The sequence below is a fragment of the Mus musculus genome, chromosome 2, assembly GCF_000001635.26.
Source record: "Mus musculus strain C57BL/6J chromosome 2, GRCm38.p6 C57BL/6J".
Lineage (NCBI taxonomy): Eukaryota > Metazoa > Chordata > Mammalia > Rodentia > Muridae > Mus > Mus musculus.
The window spans coordinates 113,782,036-113,800,957 of NC_000068.7; the positions used below are offsets into that span (position 1 = coordinate 113,782,036).

The 18,922-nt window shown below is 43.4% G+C and overlaps 1 protein-coding gene across 1 annotated transcript in view; it reads right to left on the reverse strand.

Moving 5' to 3' along the window:
- Scg5 (secretogranin V) overlaps window positions 1-18,922 on the reverse strand; it is a 52,779-nt gene that overhangs the window by 5,723 nt on the left and 28,134 nt on the right. The window contains exons 3-4 of the mRNA NM_009162.3: window positions 9,845-9,994; window positions 6,701-6,813 (exon numbers count right to left, since the gene is read on the reverse strand). Coding sequence (NP_033188.3) covers window positions 6,701-6,813; window positions 9,845-9,994 — 263 coding nt within the window. The remainder of the gene's footprint in view (window positions 1-6,700; window positions 6,814-9,844; window positions 9,995-18,922) is intronic.

Sequence of the window (18,922 nt, forward strand, 5' to 3'; positions counted from 1 at the left end):
GGCGAGGATAGTGACTACTCATACCTATCACTCTCTCCAGCTGTCTGAACTGGAGGGAGGGCAGAGGGTCTAGCAAGCTGGTGCAGTGAGAGCCCATTGCTCATCAGACTTGGCACAGCTCCAGCATGCTGCAAATGGGGTGAAGGCAGTAGCATCTCCAATCCCCTTTAGAGCTTCTTGGGGAAAATTATAACTAGAAGAAGTATACAAGGTCTAGAAATCTTCCTCTCAAAGATGGTTCCTGCTTTCCTGGAGAGCAGAGGTCAGGACCAACATGTCCATGCCCCTACCCCTGAACATGCCTGGGTCTTCTCTATCAGCTCTGTATCAGTGTGGGTTTTGGTAGCAGGGGTTGGGATGTGAAGGGGAAAAAAGGTACACAAAATGAATTAAAATAAATCAGCTACCTCTTCTGACACTCATTTGTTAGTTCCTTGGGGAGGAGTGGCCTAATTTCTAGAAAAGCAACTGGTTTAAGTTCACCAAAGGGCTTTCCACTGGGCCATCAAGATTTTGGATGACCAGTTCCATTCCTAAAGGACCCTGGGAGATTGACATCTTCATGGAGAACTGTCTGATCATAGGTCTAGGCTATAGGAAGTACAAACATTAATGGTGCTAACTAACTGATTGAGTCAGAAAGTAAGGTTACTCAACTAAGTGCTAGAGTTGTATCCAAAGGAAGAAAATGCCAGCTTGAAGAAATTCCTATTGGCCAAATGCAGGACATGTTGAACAAAATTAGTAACAATGAATCTATAGAGGTACCAAATAAATGAGCATGTTTACAAACAGGAAAGGAAGTAGTGGAGGCTCTGCCCAGGGTGGGGGGTGGGGGTAGGATGCAGATGGAAAAGAAGAAAGCAAGAAGCTCACCATTCTGCAACTACTGTGGTTATAATTGAGTCTGGTAATTACCGTCAATGAATGCAAAATGCATTGGTTAACAGCCTCATGGAGATCAGGATATTTATAGTCTCAAAGTAGCTTCCCATAGGTTAATTTCAAATGGAAATGATAGTTTTATACCAGAGAAACATAGACACCACTTTACTAAAGAGAATGAAACTGCTACTAACAGGTAACAAACTGACACCATGTGCCCCATGATGCAAAGTGCTAAAGATACCCATAAATAGCATGATTATGAAGAAGTTATGATTGTTAAAAAGCTGATCTCATGCTAACAGAGAAAAAAACAGTGACTCCCAGAGCTGGGGATGGTGAAGGAGATGGAGAAAGCATAGTGACAATACAGGTCATGCACAGTTAAGAAGGAATGAGTGTCAGTGCGCTTTACCACAGCTGCTGAATAACCGTTTTAATAAGCTGTATGTTTTAGAACAGTGGTGGGTACTCTGAATCAATCTTTCTTTCTTTCTTTCTTTCTTTCTTCCTTCCTTCCTTCCTTCCTTCCTTCCTTTCTTTCTTTCTTTCTTTCTTTCTTTCTTTCTTTCTTTCTTTCTTTCTTTCTTTCTTTTTGGTTTTTCGAGACAGGGTTTCTCTGTATAGTCCTGGCTGTCCTGGAACTCACTTTGTAGAGCAGGCTGGCCTCGAACTCAGAAATCCGCCTGTCTCTGCCTCCCAAGTGCTGGGATTAAAGGCGTGCGCCACCACTGCCCAGTGTTTGAATATTTCAACACGGAGAAAAGAACTAAGGGGCTGGAGAGATGGCTCAGTAGTTAAGAACATTGGCTGCTCTTCCAGAAGACCCACATTCCAGTCGCCAGCACCCATATGGCAGCTCACAACTATCTCTAACTCCAGTCCAGGGAACCCAGTGCTCTCTTCTGGCCTCTGTGCATACTGCACTTACACGAAGCACAGGCACACATGGGGACATAGCACCCATCTGCATAAAGTTAAAGAACAATTTTTTTAAAAAAGAAATGAATACAGTATGAGGTTATGAATATGCCACTGACCCAGATCTGAACATCACACATGACGTGTAGGTACGTGCATTGACATGTATAAACATACCACATTCTACTCCATAAATTTGTACAATTAGTATGTGTCAAGTAAAAGAAGACAAAATACATAGCTCAAGTCTAGTGATATAGAAACCAAGACAAAGCAGAATTGGAGAGTCCCATATTCAAACGTGGCATGGCCATGTAAGATAAACAAAGTCGGAGAGGGACTGACCACACTCCTGCCTCCCATGGCTCAGCTCAGGCTTTGATCAGCTATTGATGGAAGCTGTACAAGGCGCTGGAAAAGGAGGGACATTTGGGTTTTGACGCACTGGGAATGTGCATTAAGGGTAAAGGCTGGCATCAGCCTTTGGCCATAGGCCGTGAGGATTGTAAGTGAATGTGAGGAGGCTTATATCAGCCTTTAGTCATAGACCTTCAGGACTCTAGTCAGTTACATACACTGTGTTGAAAGCAATCAGTCCTAAGATAGAACTCTGTAGGCTACATATGAGGGATGAGACATAAAGAGTGTGTGTGTGTGTGTGTGTGTGTGTGTGTGTGTGTGTGTGTGTGTGTGTGTGTGTTTGTAAAGATGGAGTTCAGTTCCTAGCTCTGTCAATCACAAGCTCTGTGTTGCTGAGCAGGCTACCCAGACCCCTGCCCTGCATTTTCTCCTTTATACAATGACAGTGATGAGGGTGGGCAGCCTGGATAAAATGATTGAAGTAAAATATTAGCACAGTATCTGACTGTAGTGAGCGCTATAAATATTAGAATTTCTTATTATATAACAAGTATTGGTGTCTTCCCGTTACCCTGCCACAGGGCCCAGCGGTCGGTCATATGGTGTATATTTAATAAACGTGTCTTGGTTCAGTAACAAGGAAAGAGCTGTGCAGGAAATAAGACAGACACACTGATATTTGTAATGTGGAAATCATTGCTAAAGTTGCAACTCAGCTCCAGATAATATAAAAAACAGGGAGGCAGTGCTGTCAAGGAAGCAGGGGGACTTGTGTGCCATTTATTTGAGAGATGACTGTTTTGCAAGTTGAAAGGGTAGTTGAGTTGCAGACACGCTTGAGACTATCCTTCTATATAAACACTCAGGCTGCTTTGTGGATCCCGGCTTAAAAAAGCAATAGACACTCAGTTAACACTTACATGCGAAGATCAAGCAAACAGGGTTTTATTGCTGGGTGGTAATGAGAAAATAAACAAGGAAACTGATGTTTAAACAAACACATCATTAGAGCTGATAAGAGGCTAAATGTCATTCCTTTGCCATTGATATGTGATAGCACTTTTTATTCTTGGTCTTAAATTCTAGTCTTCGGCTCTGATGTGGACAATGAATCTGGGTGATTGGGAGAAACCCAAGGAGTTCTGAGAAGGGAGAGGGAACGGAGAGGGAAGTGTTCCTAAAGTGGGTGTGGGTGGGATTGGGGAGAGTGAGCTTTTGAAGAAGAGGATATAGCACTGTGCACCTTTAATCCCAGCACCCGTGAGGCAGAGGCAATGGGAGCTTTGTGAGTTGAGATTGAGGCTAGCTTGGTCTACAGAATGAGTTCCAGGACAGCCAGGACTGTAGATAGGCCCTGCCTACAAACAAACAAAACACCAAACAAAACACCAAAATGCTGAGAAAAGAAGCTAGCACCTCGTCCACCCTATCACAACCCCAGATGGGCTCTGCCCACACTCAGATTTCCTCCATTTCTTTTCCTCTTGTTTCCAGGTCCAGCCTCCATTTAGCTGTGTCTGTCCCCTAAGTCTTCAGTACTGATTCTCCACAGTGCCTCATCTTCCTCTGCAGTTAAGTCACAATCAGGCCCACCGGCCTCACATCTTCCTCTGCCTTTGACTTCCATCTTTCCTAGCACTGGGACCCAGCCTTCACTGTACTGCCAGAACGGGCATTGTATCTGTGGAAATTGGGGCTTATTATATCTTCATGCTTTCTTTTCTTTTCTTTTTCTTTTTTTTTTTTTTTTTTTTGGTTTTTCGAGATAGGGTTTCTCTGTGTAGTCCTGGCTGTCCTGGAACTCACTTTGTAGACCAGGCTGGCCTCGAACTCAGAAATCCGCCTGCCTCTGCCTCCCGAGTGTTGGAATTAAAGGCGTGAGCCACCATGCCTGGCTATCTTCATGCTTTTCATTTCATGCTTTTTGACTATAAAACTGTCAAAAGCCCAGAGCCACTTGATGAGTCCTGGAGACCATGCACCTAGCACAGTATCTAAAATAAAGCGGGCTCATAACCTGTTTGCTCCCTTCTGAACTTGGTCCTTGCTACTGCTTAGCAATACCTTACCCATCTACTGTGGGTCTTTCCCCAGCACTCTTCTTACTTATCTGCTCTTTCCTTTTTTTTCCTTTCTCCTTTAAGCTGGCACATAAGTGTATAACGCATCTCTTCTCTCATTTTAAAATTCCTCATAGGAAGAATATATATAAACATTTACATAAATTATATCTCTCTGTCCCTCTCTGTCTCTATCTCTCTGTCTCTTTCTCTGCCTCTCTCTGTCTCTCTGTGTCTGTCTCTATCTATGTCTCTCTGTCTCTGTCTGTCTGTCTGTCTGTCTGTCTCTCTCTCTCTCTCTCAGGCTATGTCTATAGTATATAACCATTCTAGTTGTATTACTCCCTTTGAAATGGCACTCATTCTTATCTTCATCACTATACATAGGATCAGCATAAGTCTAATTATTTCTTTCTCCATTTTCTTTCTGTTTTCAGTCTCCTCTCTATTTACCTCTTACTATCTCATTGGGATACATTTTATAGGAGATTTTCATAACACTCAAGATTTTTTTTCTGTTTATGTTTCAAACTCTGTGAGTGCCGGGCGGTGGTGGCGCACGCCTTTAATCCCAGCACTTAGGAGGCAGAGGCAGGAGGATTTCTGAGTTCGAGGCCAGCCTGGTCTACAGAGTGAGTTCCAGGACAGCCAGGGCTATACAGAGAAACCCTGACTCGAAAAAAACAAAACAAAACAAAACAAAACAAAACAAAACAAAAATAAAAAATAAAAACTAACTCTGCTAGTAGAAGGCTTGAAAATAGTTTGACAAAACAACTCTCTCTAACAGGACTATATGTGTCGGGGAGGAGAGGACAAGTGTGAGAGAGAGGGGGGAGGGAGGGAGAGGGAGGAGAGAGGGGGAGGGGGAGAGGGAGATGGGAAAGGAAGAGGGAAAGGGGGAGGGGGAGAGGGAGATGGGGAAGGAAGAGGGGGAGGGGGAGAAGGAGATGAGAAAGGAAGAGGGGGAGGGGGGAGAGGGAGAGATACAAATTGGAGATGAAATGTTAACTCAAGTGTATTTCTTTCCTGCCTTAATTTGGAAATGTATTTTGAGGGCAGAGGGATCTGAACTGACTTAATGTAATGTGAAGAAAGATGCTAGAAAAAAAATGAAAGTGGTCATCTGGGATAAATTTCTTTCTTCAAAGCAATGCATACGAAGGGGAAGGTATAGCTTCACGGCTTCGGTGTAACAGAATTACCAAGGCTGCAGTTAGCACTAACCTAGAAGGGACTGGCGAGGCCGGAGGGGCTTAGGTTACCTGGACTGTCGTCTTTGGAGGGAACACTCCCCGTTCATTCGTCCCACAGATGCATTGACATCTGCTCTCATATGTGAATTAACGCTGCTCAGCGTTTCCCTGTGTTTTTCTCACATGACTTCATCATTGGATTACATAGGCCCGACCACAGGCACCTAGACACATTCCCATTCAATTGTAATCTTCCTTGGCTCATTGTTCCAGCCTGTTGGGATCTTCTTGAATCCCAACTCTGTCATCCAGAGCTCTCCCTTCCAACTTTGTGTCATCCACTGAGAATCTGAGAAGTGTGCGATCTGTACTTTTATTACAAACATTGATACACATGTGAAGTGGGGTAGCATTCAGACATGCAGGGTTCCCTGTACCATCTCCCTCCCCTCCAGACACAGATTCTTTAACAAGCTGTCTTTTGGTGGTATTCTGTTGACTTGGACGTGTGTCTTCACCTCTTCCAATGGGAGATCATAAAAGATCTTGTCAAATACTTAGATGAAATCCAAGTGCGCCATGCCTCCTTCATTCCCCTCATTAAGCTGGCACACATAATGCTGGCAATGGAATAACATGAGCAGATCGACAAAACTTGTTTTTAGCACACCAGTGCCAAGTGGCCATGATTTCTCTTTCCAAGTGCTTATAAAACAACACCCTTCATTGACAGCTACTCATAGTTGCATGCGACCAACAGCAAGCTCACTGCCACACATCTGGAGATTGTCCCTCTTTCCACAAAGAAGACTTATGTGTGTCTCTTTACAAGTCTGGATGTCTTTATTTCCTTGATTCTACAGAGATAATGTATGGATCATCCATCTCCCATAGTCTAGAGATCAACTTTACAAATTTCTCAGTATCTTTTCTTTTGAAAAACTCTTTCCCTTCTCATGGGGTCGAGTGGCATGAAGTACTAGTGAGGCATGGGAATGGTATGATTCAGTCTGGGGAATAGAGCAGAAGAGAAGCCTCTAGGGAGTGTATGGTCTGGATGTGCTGGATCTTTCGATGGGATCAGTATACTGCTGTATAGACACAAGTGTGGTCTGGAATGATAATTGCATAGTGTTTCCCTCACCGGAGATTTCTGAGGAATCAACTCCTAAACAACTTTTCTTCCTTCCTTCCCTCCATGCATGGTGTTTGTCTCCAGCATTACTATTCCCACGAGATCTGAGTGAAAACTCTACCATCCACTGTAAATTGACTTACCCACTTGCCCAAACCTGGGTAGTCATGTTCTGGATCAAAAAGGTGCTGGTCTAACTGGAATTCTCGGCTGAACTCTGCAGTGTCGGGGGCGTTTTCTAGACATCCATCATCAGCTGTAGACAGAGGTTTTTGAGAAATGGTCAAAGCATCTGTTGTTACTCTAAATGTTAATTTATTAAAACATCTATACATACAAGGGGCAGAGTCTGTTCATATCAGATACTCTAAGTCACATTCCCTCTGGGATTCAATCCCCCTGGTAGATGGGACTACTTCTACTAGCAAAGACCTGTTGGGTGCACTCCAAACCCACTTCCCTTTTCTCCTTGGCACATAGCAAGGCTAATTTTCCGGCCTTTCTTTGCAATAATTTGGAGTCATATGCCTGAGCCAATATAACACAGACAGGAGTTATATATTCCACTTCCAGGCCTGTCCCCAAAAGTTTTTTATTATGGTCCACTTCCCCAACTCTACCCCATCTGCCAGTATGCACGCTGCCAGCCAGGGCAACTGGGGGCATCAAGATTCAAGACAGCAGAACTCTCCACCTCTGTCATTGCCTCACCTCCCTGTGATTGGACTGCATAGAAATAAAAATCAAGTATCTAGTGTGAAGAACCAGGAGAACCGTGGTTCTCAACCTGTGGGCCACACAGACATTTACATTACAATTTTTAATCGTAGCAACACTGCAGTTATGAAGTAGCAATGAAGATAGTTGTGTGGTTAGGGGTCAGCCCAACAGGGTCACAGCCTTCCGCAGGTTGAGAAGCACTGCCCTAGACTGCTTCATCTGCTTCACTGTCACGTGTTTCCCGAGTCCCTCTGCTTCTTTTGAATGCTGTCTTTAGGGACCATTCCGATATCTGCAGACAGGTCATGGTGCTGTGTATCACAGCAGCAGTGACTTAAGTTTTAGAGTTGAGACAGATCAAGACTTAAGGACCAAATCCCAGAATATGTAGGATCTATAGGCTTAGCTTCATAGAGTTAACCTGGCTTCTCCAATGCTGTTTATTTACCTATTTAACTAGGTAAATCAGATATTGTTCTAAGGAATGAAAATGCCCATACATGATACCTTTGTTACAGGAGAAGTTTGCAGAATGTTTACGGCCCATCTCTGCCACCTCCCTTTAAATGAATGTTTGTTCCAAGATATCTGTTTTGTTGTTGTTTAGTTTTGCTTTTGTTTTGATTGCTCTCAGCAAGTGCCTGCTCTGTACCTCAGACTGGCCTCAAACTCACAATTCTCTTGTCAATGCCTTCTGAGGGCTAGGATTACAGAAATATGCTATAATACCCAACTGCAATGGTTCATTGAAGTATATATTATGGTTTCTGATCAAACCAAAGAAAGCAGATTATCTTCCTTAGCTTTTGTTTTTCTTTAAGATCTATAATAGCTAGGTATGGTCCCCTAAAAGTGAGTTATTAAAACTTCCTGCTTCTGATGTATTCTAGACAACATTTTTGAAAAGGGAGAAAGACATTTTTTAAAAAGAGATTTATCTCAGTGGTTGAGTACCTGTTTAGCATATGTGAGACCCTAGGTTCAAGTCCCAGCATTGTAAAGTGAGGTGGAAAAGCAGAAAAGGAAACAAATGTTGCAAGCATTTGTGCAAGATCAGGATAGGAAAGAAGGTCCCCAAGTCAAAGGTCTTGGTGCGGTTGTCTGCCAAGGGATAATGACCTGTCAATGTCAACAATGAGAGAAGATCTATTTGCAATTAGCAAGGTTGTCTAGCTCTTAGGACTAAACTGGAGGCTTTCAAATGCAGTGTGGCATCCCTAAGCCCCAGAAGACTAGCGTGCAAGTTATTAGTCTTCCAAACAACTCCTTGTGTGACTCCGCACTTCGCACTGAGCTATTGCTAATGCCTTTATTATATGAGAAAGGGATACTGAGCATCCTGGTCCAAATGCAGCATCTTTGCAACATTTTGGTCATTATTTCTCAAGTACTTTTAAGTCAGCTGAGATCAAGCTGTGGAGATGAAGCCTGTCTGCGAGACACCAGAGATTGTAGAGGGCTGAAAATGTGCCCTAAAAGTAACCTTCTAACCCTGTGGCCATGTTAGATCCCAGGAGCTGCACGGAGCTGCACAGGGAGATGGGGGGTGGTTTGGATGAGATCATGCCAGGGCAGAAGCAAGTCATCGCTCCATTCTTGGACCATTCAACCGTGCTGAGCTGTATCATGCATGGTAAGGTGGCCTCAGAAGTCCTCCCCCCAACAGCAGCTAAGTTTAGTAAGTGATTTCTTTTCTTAGATTGTCAATTGAGGCAGGAAAACAGTGTGGAGTGTGTTAGCTTCATGAAACGATAGATAGCAAAGGCAAAAGGAAATTCTGAGGCCGAGTCTAGGGCTGGGATCTCACCCATGTCTGTCAGCTCACTGTGCGCTCTCCTCTCAGCGTCAAGGGCATGCACAGAGTACTATGTCACCAAAGGTCTTGCTTAGGAAAGCCCAGAACTCACACTGTACATTTCTTTAAGGTGTTGAGTGTGTCATCGTTTTACAGATGACGAGATGGAAACCTAAAGAAGTAAAATCATACTGCACAAATTAACCCTAGAACTCAGATCTCTTGGCTCGGACGTTGGGTGTCTTCCCTTTGTCTTCTAATGGTAGATTTCAGACTTCAGTGTGCTCTGAGGCTGCTCACTACACAGATGGCTAGAACCCAGCTTCAGCATTTCTCGTTCAGTAAGTCTGATTCAACTTAAAGATCTGCATTTCTAGTTTATGTTAAGTTCCAGGCTATGCTGCTGCCTCTGGCCCAAGGACCCCACTTTAAGAACTGCTGTCCTCTCTTATCAACTTTTCCAGACTCCCACACTCTGAGCTGGTCTTTTTCCCTACCCATCCAAAACCCTACAAGCAAGTCAAAGGTGACTGATGGGTTTGATGCCAGCCAGTGACTCAAGATTTCCTGTCATCCAGGGCCAGCCTCCTCATACTGGCTTGGTCATATCCAACTCCCATGTTGCTCCACCCAATATGGGAGCCCGTGCTTCAGGGAAGAGAGAGGCCTCACCCTAATAAAAAGAGGAACATTCTTCATAGAGGGCTCACACTGTAGCTGGGGTCAGAATTTCCAGTTACCTCCCGTTATAACCCAGGGCCATATTCCTTACCAGTTTTCCCAAGAGGACAGGGATTTGGAGGGTCTGGGTAGCCTTGATCCTCACTGAAGTCCTTAGGAATGTTGTCACCAGTCAACTCTGCCACTATGTTGGGGATGTTGCCAAAAGGACCCAGATGCTGAAGACCCTCGTGAGCTCCCCCTGCAGCGTGGGAAGAAACATCTTTAAATTGATATCTATGCAGCAGGCAAAGCACCATGCTTAGCAAGCAAGGGAAGTATATGAAATGGATCCTGCCTTTTTGAGGTTTGGAATTTAACTACAGAAAAGGACACACAATATGCATCAGTCATTTCCTCGGAATGTGAATTGTGTATGACATACATAGAAATGCTAAGACAGGGTATGGGGCACTTTTGGGATAACATTTGAAATGTAAATGAAGAAAATACCTAATTTAAAAAATGTATCATTCTAAAAAAAGAAAGAAAGAAAGAAAGAAATGCTAAGACAGTATTATGGAGCTTGGACATGAGACAGTTCCATACAGCTGGTGAATGACTGGGTTTCTGGATGCTCACATACATGAGCAGGACTCTGGAAATTGGGTGTGGATTTGGGTGGGAATGAGGGACACATAGAGGGCAACTGTCACAGAAGTTTAATAGATGAGAGGAATATAATGGGGGGGAGAATTAAAGAAAAACCTCACTAATATACCACCACCCCAGCTTAAGAACTCAAAATTTGGTTATTCCAACTGTTTTCTTCTGGATATATTTTTCTGCATAATTCTTTACCGGGGCTGGAATCATCACTCAGTCATTAAGAGTATGTGCTGCTCTTCCAGAGGACCTGAGTTTGGTGCCCTGCATCCACAATCAGCAGTGGCAACTACCTGTGGCATTAGTGGGCACCCACGCTCATATGCACACCCAGACACAAAAATGTAAATACCTTATGACTTTATTTCATATGAAATCACAAGAATCTTTCCTTTTATCTGCCTGTGCTCCATTTCTGTATTTAAGAAGGACAACGTTGTTTTACATCCAATCAGTGTACCATGACACATTAACTATTCTCTATTGTGAGACACTTAGCATTTCTCAATTTATTTTAGGTCCTTAATTTCTTCCATATTTTGGATTAATTTTCTTCAGGAGAAGTTCCCAGAAGCAAGTCAAATTACTAGGTCAAAGGCTATAAACATTTTTTACGGCTCATGATATTGTACTGCCAAATGCTTTCCAAAAAGGAGGTACTAATTTAAATATCACCAAAGCATGAGAGTACCACTTTTACAACATCCTCGCTAGCACTGGGTTTCATAAAAATAAAATTTCATATTTTTTCTTGCTCATTTAAATGGATTTGACTGCCAAATCAATCCAATATCTTCCATATGTTTATTTACTGGTTTTCTCTTCTTTTTTTTTATGACTTGTCTGTTTATGCTTCTAGAATTACAATGTTTCTCTTATCAATTTGTACAAACATTTCATTTCATAAAGATATCAGGCCTTTGTCTGTCACATTCTCCTCAAACATTTCCCAACATTGTCTGACTTCGAATTCTGGTTGCTATTATAATATTTTGCTAACATAAGTTTTTAATATTTGCATAGTCTGAGTTGTTTTCAACTCTCCTTTGCGATTTCTTTTTATCTGTCTAGACTTGTAAAACCATTGCCTCTTCAGGGTTATAATTAAAATTTGGGGAAAAATTAACCCTTTAATCCGTTATTTACTGTGTTTCAAATAGATACCCTATTATCCCACCCCATTTGTCCAATAACTGCCTGCCCCCATTTCTTCCATGGCAGCAACAGACTTCTAAGAGCCTCATCTATACACAGACACAGCATGACTCAGAAGTTCCCATGCATACCCTGTTTTACCACACCTACTGTGTGCCTATACCTACTATGTGCTACTTCACTCATACCACTGACATTTTACAAGGTCAAGAAGCTTCCTTTTTCCAGACCCTTTCTTAGGAAGACTTTCTATTTTTTAACTCTGTTGAGAGGCTGGTGTTCTTCCCTCATAGCTGCATTAATCTATGTTCAGGGTGCTCACCGATGTCCGTGGCGGGGTCCTACTCTAAATCAAAGATTTAAATCATTGCACATGAAACTACAGTCAAATCTGTGGGATATGGCCTCATCCTTCCACATTCATGAGAAACATGACCTTCCCATCTGGCCACTTTCCCTAAGTCCAGCCAGGCAAAGCTTCCTTGTCCTCCATGACTACATTGGTTTAGTCTTTTGGGCCAAACCTGTTCCTCTTTGGATAGGCCTGTTGTTTTCTTTGGGGCTGTAAATATATCCAAGTAGGATCATCATGGGGGGGGGCCTGGTGTCTTTCTGAGGTGTTTTTCCATCGCTGTCTCTGTTATGTTTGATTAAAGTTTAATGAGGAACAAACTTCCCCCCATTAGTAGCACTAACTCTCGTACCCAGACATCACCAGCATGCAGCATTACTTTGTTTGCACTTTTACTGGATTCCATTACTCCCCAACACGAGTGGATATCTACAAAATTTATATGTTTGAAAAAAATGTTTGGGGATGGAGAAATGGCTCAATGGTTAAGATAGCTCTTCCAGAGGACCCTGGTTCGACTATCAGCACCCACATGATGGCTTACAACCATTTGTAACTCCAGTACTAGAGTATCCAAAACCCTCTTCTAGCTTTCATGAGCACTGCATGTACCTTGCATATAAGCATACATGCAGGTAGAAAACCCATATGTACAAAATAAAAGTAAAACTTAAAAAAAAAAAAACTTTTGCAGGGCACTGGTAGTGCATGCTTTTAATCTCAGTGTTTGGGAGGCAGAGGCAGACAGATCTTTGAATCTGAGATTAGCCTGTTGTACAGAGAGAGAGAGTTCTAGAACAGCCAACATAGAGAAACTCTGTCTCGAAAACAAACAGATCAAAAGAAGGTATTTCTATTGTGGACCACTATAACTATGTGAACATCTAAAATAAGCTATTTTATGTAACTCATAAGCAAATATAGCCACTATTCAACATTACTGACATCCATATTCTTATTCATATTTTATCATAATCTATATTAAAATATATGTTAAACATATTGTGCTACATGTTAAAAATCTAATATGACTAAGATGTATTGGTGAGTCTCTTACTGGTTACTATTTTCATGTTATCACTCCCATGATATGTTAGTTGATGTGTCCAAGGGAATAAATCTTCATTTTAATTCTGTTGATAATTGGCTTGTGAACATTAACTCCTAAATCACAGTTTGATTTGTAATTCTGTTCTTAGCTTGTTCATTCTGGATCTTCATAAAGAGTTTTCCAAGTCACACAGTAGTAGCTGCTTTCAGAAGTGCTCTGGGGATATATGCTTGTTTTTCCAAATTAACCTCCAAACTGCAAAGGTTAAACCAACGAATTGGTGCACTTGGTATTGGTAAAATTGAAGCTTAGTATGATCTTGGCAGGGTAGTCAGCACCATGCTTGTTACAGGGCATGCTCTCTGCTGTGTCAATACATGTCTCTGCTTTTGAAAGCACCCTGGAATTAAGTGCCAGGAATTATCCAACTTGGCTCAGAGGGAACACATGTCTTAATGCTCCATTAGTAATTAATGAAGGAAGCAAACACAGTTTCCCTTATGGAAAGCCTGCCAAGGCTCTATTTACCTCTGTGCACCGGTGCCGTTTAAATGAATGTAGCACTTGTTAGGTCGCAACAGATGTTTACAACTAGGTAGATCTATTAGAACACAAACTCTTTTCAAACCATGCATAATGACATTGAATCCAGATGCATTCAGTAAGGCAGGGACTGTGGGGGACTTGTAGATGTCAAAGATGCTGTCCTGTGACCATCTAGAAAATAACTTCCAAAGTAGTATCAGATGCAACCAAATGCTACCTTTCTGATCCATTATATTTTTTAGAATAGGTCTGTTACATCACATGTTAAATGAGCCAAAATGCTGTGATACTGCAGGCTCTGCTTGGTCTACTTACCTCAGTCTCCTTAACTCCTATCAACCAAACCCATATTAGAAGTCATTATTCAATCAATTTAAAATATTTATTAAATGTATTCTTTGTAGCAACACTTAGACAAAACGAAATATCTAGATTGAATAATAGAGGGTGTGGTGGCTTAAATGAGAAAGGCCCCCACAGGCTCATGGATTGCTCACCAGGGAGTGGCACTATTTTAACAGATTAGAAGGTGGGGAAAGCGTTAAGGTGGCACGTTTCCCTGTTGAGGAAAGTGTGCCATTGGATGTAGTCTCCCCTCCCCCAGCCTGAAACCTGCTTGCTCAGGGGTGGAGCTTCCTGCTCATTCGTTCTGCCACGCCCACTGCTGGAACCTGCGGAGCCACACACGTGCACCTTTCATACTGGACCAGAGATTATTCGGCGAGAATCGGGTCCCCTCCCCCTTCCTTCATAACTAGTGTCGCAACAATAAAATTTGAGCTTTGATCAGAATGAATTTGTCTTAGCTCCGTTTCTTCTTTCACCCCGTCTAAATTCCTCTCTTACAGCTCGAGTAGCCATATCAGTCGAACCGTTCACGTTGCGAGCTGCTGGCGGCCACAACAATTGGAGGTGAGTTTTGAGGTTTTCAAAATCCCAAGCCAGACTCAGTGGCTCTCTTTTCCTGCTGCCTACATCTGGATACAGAACTCTCAGCTACATCTCCAACACCATGTCTGCCTGCTTCCCTCCATGGTGATACTGGACTGAACCTCTGGAACTGTAAGCCAGCCCCAATCAAATGTTTTCTTCTGTAAGAGTTGCTGTGGTCCTGGTGTCATCCCATGCCGAGGCTGTCTGTGGAGCCATGTAGCTGGGCATCAGTGCTGAGTTATAAAGGAGAATCGTGGTGGGGAAGCCTGGTGCCAAGGAGCCAACAGGATGTTACCATTTAAATAATGTAGGCTAGCTGTCAATATGCAATAAGTGAAATAAAAAAAAAACCAATACCAATAAATCCCCAAATTTTATCTAGCTTTGATTGGGTATGAATTTTCTGGTGCACTGAATGAATTCTAAGCTTTTCATAGAGTAAGTCTATATAGTATTACACAGTATCCTGACGTCATTTGACTCTCCATGAGCCAAATCCAAAGTGAGGTTTCCAATTGCGGTGTTTTCTCTCTCTTTGCTGGAGAAGATGAATCTCCACATAGTATCCAGATGACTGAAGCATCCTTATTAAAGTCAACAATCATTTCATCTAATCATTCAAAGAAAATTTGCCCCAGTGAATTTTAGATAGACATCTAAGCCTTATTTTAAGAATATGAGCCGGGAGTGGTGGAGCACGCCTTTAATCCCAGCACTCAGGAGGCAGAGGCAGGTGGATTTCTGAGTTTGAGGCCAGCCTGGTCTACAAAGTGAGTTCCAGGACAGCCAGGGCTATACAGAGAAACCCTGTCCAAATATATATGGTTTGGCCTCTTTATAATAATCTTGGACTATCACTGCTAACATCAATGACTAGAAGGACACAACGAGAGAACTCTATTAAATAGTCTCAGCTGGTTTGGAAGCTATTAATTCTAGCCATATAGCCCTTTTGTGGTGATTGCATAATTAAAATTAAAGTGAGCTTAGGCATCATGAGTCCCTGCCCCTGCTTTCCTTTACAAGGGCTGTACCCAGGGGTTTGGTCAAATGCAGATTCCCGTGCAGTAGGCGAAGGGCGGGGCCTCAGCTTGTGCATCTCCAGTCCCAGGTTAATGTTCTCTTGTCACTGGGCTTTCAATGGCAACAGCTAAAATATGACAGCCACGTGTTTTAGAACAGTGAATGAAGTAAGATTAAGTTAGCTATGAGAGCACCCTAGGGTGTTACTCCTGCATCTTAAGAGGAATTTAGTGTTCCCTGCATGGCTGCTGAGAGTGTTTATAAAGTTACTCAAGGTTTGGAGCTAAGGGATCTGCAGCTGTGGTGACATCTTTTGGTTTCAGGTTGAACTCTGGATAGAGAGGCACTCTCTCATTTTCACAAGAAAGCCCTTCTGGCCCCATTTCTCATTCCAATGAATCCTATAGAATTGTCAGCAAAGCATGACCCTTGTTGGTAAAGTTCCATGGTAGTGGTGATGTCTCTCAGAGAGCTGATCTCATCACACCAAGACACAAAATTCTCTTCCGGCTGGGCCACCTGGAACCATCATCATAGAGATCAATGACGGTCAGAAACAGGAACAAATAAAGACAGGGCCTGGTCTCCCCTCCGATGCTCATCACTCTCCCACGTTTGGGTCACTTTATGATTCAACTGTTTCAAAGCACTGTTCCATCCTGTGGAGCTCTAGTGAGGTCCTTAGGACAAGGGTTACTTCTCTTAAGAGAATTCTAGAATATGCTTACTTGCCCTTTAGCAAGTTTGTAGTCTGACATTTTGTAGTCTGCAGCTCCAACATGGTTTCCATTCTGAAAGACATCAGAAGCATGCCATGGGGCCTGGTGCAGCCCAGTGGCTTTCCTTTCCTTTCCGTTTTTTTTTTTTTTTTTTTTTTTAGATTAGCTCTGGAGCAACAGTGGCAGAATGACTTGTTAGGATAACTGGTGTCTCTGGTAGTTTCTGGTAGTTTCTATCTCCCTCCGGGGTCCCAAATACGTCAGTGACCAGGGGGTTAGCTTCCCACTGGAGAGAAGGTACCAGCAGAAACACTCTGAGATGGGCAGTCAGCCTCTGTCCCCCGCTCCCGACTTCTTTCGTGTCTGATTGCCGCCTCATGCCAGAAGGCTCAGCTTGTCCAGACGGATCCCTGCCCGGCAGGCTTTGCCTCACAATTTGGTAACACCCTGACAAGCTCGCAGCCAGCAGAGTTCCATCAGTGCCCCTCGCCCCATGCCGAGGCTGTCTGTGGAGCCATGAAGCTGGGCTTCAGTGCTGAGCCATAAAGGAGAACTGTGGCGGGGCAGCCTGGTGCCAAGGAGCTAGTCACCCACCTCATAAAACGGTAGTTCGTGAGGAGAGTCTGGCAGGGAGAGGGCATAGACTCTTCAATACGAGCCATTCAGTGGAAGGGAGGGGATCCAGCAGTTTTCACTTACGCTGCCACACGCTGCTGGCACTAAAAATACACTTCAGTCCCATCTTGGGTTCCGCAGTGTCTCCATCCATCACTTAGGAAGCCACCATACGCTTTCGTTTGTTCATCACTGTCCGGGAGAGTAGAGCAACCGGGTAACTGTTTTAAAGGGGGCCTGACTTTGTCTTCTTTTTTCTTTTCTCTTGTTCCCCACCTCCCACCCCAGACTCTTCAGAGAGAGCTGAGGTGCAAGAGAGACCTTATCTATAGACATTCGAGATGACGTTAGGGAAGAAATGGAGGCTGTCATCCTGCAGCTAGGACAGAGGGAAGTGAAATGCACAGAGGCCTCTGAGTTCTCATTTTAGAGACCACAGAGCAGCTGTGGAAGGTGAGGAGGAGGCTGGACATGGTCCATGTGTAACATTAGGAAGCATCAGAAGCATTAGGGCACTGGGAAGAGACGTGTTTGAGGGACTCTAACGGTTTTACTCAGGACAATCTCCTCTGCTCTGAATGCTTGGGGATTTTTGCCCCTGATGTGACACACACACACACACACACACACTCACACACTCTCTCACACACACACACACACTCTCACACTCACACACACACACTCTCACACACACACTCTCACACACACACTCTCACACTCACACACACTCACATACACACTCACACACACAGTCACACACACACATTCTCACACTCACACACACTCTCACACACACTCTCACACACACACACACTCACACACACACTCACACACACACTCACACACACTCTCACACTCACACACACACTCACTCACACACTCACATACACTCTCACACTCACACACACTCTCACACACACTCTCACACTCACACACACACTCTCACACTCTTATACACACACTCTCACACTCACACACACACAATTTCTGTTAAGAAACAAATGTTCTAATATTCAGTTATATTTATGAAAAGCCACTATTTTCTTTAGCTAGGGAGACACAGGCAACAGAACTCCTGTTATAGGAAGAATCATTATTGATTCCTGATGTTTGGGACTGGATTCAAGCACACCTGCTACCATGGCATACCATTCCTTAATCTCCCAGTTGGGTCTCAGTTTCCTCTGGTCTAACACAGGAATGAGATGCTTGTAGGGGAATCAAACCAGACACTATGTCCTATACAAAACGCCCACCTTAGTGCCGTGGCTTACTACTAAGCACTCAACACATATCAGCTGCATTTTTCACTATGTCGTCCTCCCGAACAGCACAACTCACGAAGCCACTATTAATATCCTACTATCTTTCATTCTAAAGACCATAGTCCTATAGTTGAGGTTTTAAGAAATATCAGCTCAAAACAATTGGCACATTTTGATAACACTTATGAGCCCCTGCCAGTTAAAACTAGTTAGATTAGTATTTGAACTCATTGCCCTCATGAATCTCAGAGCAGTTCTTCCCAAAGTCCCTAACACCTCGACTCTCAAGGAACCTGCCCGCTAGGTAAAGGGGACAGAAGATGTCAACTAAGACAAGCATTTGATGTAAGTGCCCACTTGATAGGGCAGACCAGGAGCCCACGTGGGAGAGAGATGCATTTCTAGTATGAAGAAATAAGCCTGCCACCCTTCACTCTTCAACATGGATGTTGTAGACTCCATCTCCTACTAATGAGAGATATTTAAAATAGACAAGGTTTATATTACAATAACTACATTCCTTAGACTCAGGACATGTGATCTCAAAGCTCGGAGCACTTGGTAAATAGGGGAAACCAAGGAAGGATAAAATCTTTATCTATGCCCGTTTAGCTTCTCCTTGACGTGCCACAAGGCAGGGACTGGCCTAGGCAGTTTGCTTACACTCCTTGAACCCCACCCCGAGGTTTAAACCTGGCCTTCCCCGGTGCAGCCCCACAAGCCGGCATGGAGAGATCCGCGTTGGGTGAGTCTGGCAGAGCCACAAGTGAGACTGGTTGTTCAGATGCTTTGGGTCGAAAGACATTTGTTTTCATTCCACTTCTTTCTTCTGCCTCCTTCTCCTCTTACTGGGATCTAAAACCCG